The sequence below is a fragment of the Salvia hispanica genome, chromosome 1 (genome assembly GCF_029641045.1).
Source record: "Salvia hispanica isolate PSC_SH4W2 chromosome 1, Shi_PSC_v1, whole genome shotgun sequence".
In the NCBI taxonomy this organism is placed as follows: Eukaryota; Viridiplantae; Streptophyta; class Magnoliopsida; order Lamiales; family Lamiaceae; genus Salvia; species Salvia hispanica.
Genome location: NC_142692.1, coordinates 62531295 through 62536642, shown reverse-complemented (window position 1 = coordinate 62536642; position 5348 = coordinate 62531295). Strand labels below are relative to the sequence as shown.

The 5348-nt window shown below is 37.0% G+C and overlaps 1 protein-coding gene across 1 annotated transcript; it reads right to left on the bottom strand.

The window, feature by feature from the left end:
* Positions 1–292: 292 nt before the first annotated feature.
* Positions 293–3714, bottom strand: LOC125217895 (U-box domain-containing protein 10-like). Its single transcript, XM_048119466.2, has 4 exons — positions 3328–3714; positions 2349–2465; positions 1820–2275; positions 293–1722 (listed from the first exon to the last, which is right to left on the bottom strand). The coding sequence occupies exons 1-4, from the start codon at positions 3640–3642 to the stop codon at positions 652–654; spliced, it is 1959 nt and encodes a 652-aa protein (XP_047975423.1). The 5' UTR covers positions 3643–3714; the 3' UTR covers positions 293–651.
* Between the last annotated feature and the right edge of the window lie 1634 nt (positions 3715–5348).

Here is a 5348-nt window from a genome sequence, read left to right as displayed (position 1 = left end):
AAACGACAAGGGGAATTAACACATTCAAAATAAGTTATTCATACGTAATATCATAATGATGCAACCTGAGAGTTATAATTTGTACGAAATTAAAAACGACCATAAAGAAAAGTGGATTGAATGTTAGTAGAATATGAGCTCCTACTTTTATGAGTAATAGTTTTATAGTAAAATGTGAGTGAAATGAATTAATAAAACGTGAGACCGACACTTATCATTTATGGTAAATGTGAAAGTGAACACTTATTAAGAGACAACTCAAAATGGCAAAAGTGGACACAGACAGAGGGAGTAATATGCTGCAATAAAACCTTGCATACAAACAATTATTTGAACGCCTTTATTACATGAATGTTCAGAAACATATCATCTCCTTAGAGACTTGATCAGCTGTTGATCTCAGCAATTATAAAATCAATGATCAGCTTTGTTCTCAGTCATGAATTACAAAAATAAACACGGTACAATTGGGAAAGTGCAAAAATCAAGTTATATAAATAAAATGGAAGAAGGCATGAGAAATATCTTTAGTTTCTCATGCGTAAGCCGTCTCTTTCATTTCGATGCACATCCTAAGGGTTGGCTGTCAGATCAAATTAATCCACGGTAAGAACATAAAATAAGTCTCCGAGGGTATACGTCGCAAACCTGTTAGACCTGTTGTGACTTGCGAAGGGTCTCCAACAACGAGTTAGCCTTCCTCTTTGCCCTCTCCGTGCCCGTCTTGGCGAGCTCTGATAGGGGTATCACCGCGCCAAGCCTACTCAGACAGGCAAGGTTCTCGTGATCTCGCTTGCAGAGTGAGAGTAAGATGGCGGATGCGTTCTCCTTGTTACGAGGCAGACCTGTCCGCAGAAGGTCTATCAACACAGGTATCGTGCTAGCTTTGACGATGACTGCCTTAGCCTCTTGGTGGCTGGCGAGGACTGAGAGAATTGTCAGAGCTTCATCAACCATACAGCTGCTGGAATCTGTCAGCATTTTCACTAGCGCAGTGATGATACCGGCCCTAACAGCACGCCCCTTGTTTCCATGGTATATACACAGATTGAATAATGCAGTTGCAGCATCTTTCTTCCCTCTTGGGCTTCCATCCTGAAGCAAATCAACCAAAGCTGGTACGGCCCCCGACGCACCAATTATTATTTTGTTTTCGTCAGCCAGGGACAGACTGAAGAGGGTGGCTGCCGCGTTCTCTTTAGCCTCCATGCTTCCAGCTCTCAGGACTTGAACAATAGATGGGATTGCGTTCGCAAGCATTATGAACCCCTTGTTGTTCTCATAAATAGAGAGATTCAGAATAGAAGTCACTGCATTGTCTTGAATCTGAGCATCCTCACTTGTTAATAGCTTGACAAGAATTGGAATCGCTCCGGCTTCAGCAAGCAAGATTCTATTGTCTGTACTTCTCTTGGATAAAGACCGTATTTCCGCCACTGCAGCCCTACATTCCTCGGTGGACCTTCCAGAGAGCTTACGAACAAGAGCCTTGACGGCTGCTATGTCCTCTGTAACATCACGGAATGACCCGTCACTCTTTTTTATCCTGCCATTCATCAGTGGTGTCGTCTGCTCCACACCGTGTTTCAGACACCACTGTGATATTAGACTTCTCAACACATAATTTGGAGTGAGAGTTAGATGCCGGAGATTCTGCTGAGTTTTTGGGCATGTTGTGTTGCCACCGTCTATCCACCTCTGTATGTATGATCTCTCATAGGTCTGAAAATTATAAAAGATGACCGGATCAGAGATTCAGAATTCATTTCATCAGAATCACTACGGGAACAGATTGAAAGGCAGTTGGTATAAATCTTACCTGCCCCGTGGCAACAATCACCGGATCCTTCATAAGTTCAAGGGATATAGGGCACAAATAATCAACTGGAATAACAGGAGATTCAAGCTTCTTGTTCTCGTTGACACTTCTGCTGCACGTTGAGCTTTCAATCCTCACAGAATCCGAATCCTTGGGGGCACCGATCTCATGTGATGCAGACGAATCTCTCAAACTTTGTACATTTTGGACATCAATATCTGTAGCATGGTTTTCTAAACTGCTTCCTTCCAAGAGGCCTTCCACTTTTTGCCCTACTTCATGATCAATGATCCCAGTATTCTCCACATGTAAACTACCAATTGACCTGCTGCCAGATTGAAATGGATCGATCTCTTTATCCAGTGGCTGAGACAGTGCCCTATACAGTATGGTTGATGTAAGAGGCCCACCGTATCTTTCACTCGCCCGTCTCAACTGTGACCTAACTAATTCGACCTGGGATAGAGGATTATGTCAGATGTTGACCCAGTCCAGCGGAAATATAAAGTTGCTCAAAGTTAACACTCACCTGTTCTTGCACTTCTTCTGATATGTTAAAATCATCATAAGGTAAATCGATCAATGCTTTGTCCAATTTCCATGTCACACACTGAAATTGGAAGTAAATTTTCTTCGTTGCCCCATCCTGGAACCAAATGAAAAGTGCAAACTTTATCAGAGGAACACAACACTTAGAGAAGATCATTGCATGGTAATAATTGGGTAACAAACAGAAATATCTTCAAGGGAATCTGATGTACTACTTTCTGCTAATAGTTTTTATAAAGTTTAACCGTTATTAATCAATCTGATGCACTAACATTGACTTATGACCAGAGATATGCCAAATGGATCTGCAAAAATCTGGAGATAACCAGACTTGTACAGAACAAATAAGAAATGTATAACCTATTATAGTCAGGAAGATGTACCATTCCCAGACATATATGTCTGTATGTCCACCTCATAAGCAACACCTGAAAACTACAGTTCATCTCCGGCTATACACGCTCTGTTTGGTGTACATTACATGTGATGGTATAGCTACCTAATTCTCTAAAAAGTTTTTATTTATTTACTAATTTTTTTGAGAGGGGAGTGGGTTGATCTGTCAATTTCAATACATGATTTTACCACACAGCTTAAATTTTCTCACCTCGGACTAATGATATCCCACAACACAGGCAAAGAGAGAATTCAAATCAGTAAGGCATACAACAAAAATTGATCTCCACTCCTAAAAACCAGGCTAATTAGCTATATGCAGTAGGAAAACAGCTTCGGTTTCTGCCTTATCTAATGATTGAATTAGCAACTCCATGAACAATCAGATCAGACGCAAATCAATTTGCCGTAAATCCAGATCACTAGCAACTTAATCCCATTTTCAACCTAAACTCATCTTAATCAATCTCCAAAAAATGCAGCACGCGCGATTCATGCAACAACACAACACACAGCAGAATATAACCAAAAATCAAGGAAAAATCATTTCCCAGCACACTTACAGAAGAAACCTTCGAATTGTCGAAGTTGTTAGCGGCGAAAACAAGCCTCTTAGCAGCCTGAAGCGCCATTGTCAGATCAGTGAGGAAGGAGTAGCAGGAGGAAGATCCCCCTTCCCCAATTTCCCGAATTTCGGCGGAATCCCTAATTTCTTCGACCAAATGAGCCAAGAGTGAGACTCTTCGGGCCAAGTCGGAGCAGTCTTTCTTGAAGAAACCAGAGAAGCCGGCGCTAGATATCCGGGCAAGGTCACGGACTAGGCGCAGCGGGGCGGCGGTGGTGCCGCATTCCGCCGGCAAGGTCTCTCTGCCGGGCATTGTGAGGGGGAAGAGAAAAGGGAGTCGTTGCTTACAACCAAAATGTGCTTCTCATTTTAGCAATTCAACTCAATTATGTTTAATATTAGTAAACTTTAATAGCTTGTAACAGTTGGCAAACTTTTTCTTTTCTTTTTGGGAACCAAGAAACCAATTCTTTAATTGAATTTAATATTTTTGATACATTATTGATATTTGATGTATGATTGATGCTATCTAAATAAAATACTTATCTGTATATATAAATAGACAAAATCTTTATACGATGATTACAACTTACAAGTTTACTAATTCTACAAAACATGTTCTCAGTTTTCTGCCGAATTCATGAATAGGTCTAAGAATATATTTTAGACGTGGGTTTTAATTTAGATTAATATAATCGCTTATTCTCTATTTAATTTAAAATGTAATGCACTACTACCAAATTTGGTTAAGACTGGTTCTGAACTAAATTTGATTTGGTTTATGGTGGGTTAATTCATTGCAATTTCATCTTTATAAATATAAAATGTTCTTCACTAACTATTAATAAAGAGAAAGAATAAGATGGAATCATTCTCGTTTTGTCTAAATATTAAAATCGACTTTTATAAAAGTTTCAATAAGTAAAAAAGGATATAAATCATAGTAATTGAATTTATTATCTAAAGTAGATAGAGCGTACCTCTCATTTTCAATTGATAGACTTTACGTTCACCCCAAACCTTATGCTATTCCCTTTTACTCTTTTTCGTTTCTTATACTTTTTTGCTTTTTCTTCTTTCAAATAAATCCCAGTTATTTAATTAAAATATGAATTTTATTAAAAATTACATCCTACGAAAATCTATTCAACTTGTCTCATGTTGAGAAAATTGTGTTTCTCCGAATGTCATGCAATCATTTCAGACGTGTGTTGTATGTTGGCTTTAATGCGACTTGGTCTTGTCTTTTCATACAGATTAATTAACTTGTTATAAAAAGAATCTTTCTTTTCTGATATTTTTTTATATTATAGTTTTAACAATATTGTAATTTTAGTTTGAAACTATTATTCATTAATTTTTATTTTTAAAAACATTCGGGAATTAAAAGCGAATGAGCTTATAAAAATGGTAAGATGATTATATATTTCAAAACATGCATTATTGTTTCTAATATATTGGTAATTATTATCATGATTATGGCATATATCGTAGTCAAAACAATAATTAAATTTGTAATAGTTCTTAATGATTGGATTGCATAAGGATAATTAGTATATATCTCTTCTCTATTTATACAACAAAACACCTTAAAACACTAGTTTATTATAAATTTGTAGATTTCTATAACTAACTTTTGCATAACACAAATTTACTAACGAAAGATAATTATTTAATATAATCTTTACAAAATTTTATAATTTCAATTTAATAATAAAATGCAATTCACTTAACTAAATGTTCCAAGTTGAATTAATTGATATCGTTATTGATTACTGTTCTATAAAAGATACTCCCTCCGTCCGTGAATAGGAGTCCCGGTTGGCCATTTTCATCCGTCCGCCATTAGGAGTCCCGGTTAGACATTTTATCTTGGGAATATAAAAAATGACCCGACTTTTTCCTTAATTTAGAAGCTGCAATTAATTTTAATCCACTTTGATTGCAAATAATAATATAAATGGGCCCCACATTCCATTATCACACGCTTAAATTATTACATTCAAACTTTTCTTAAAA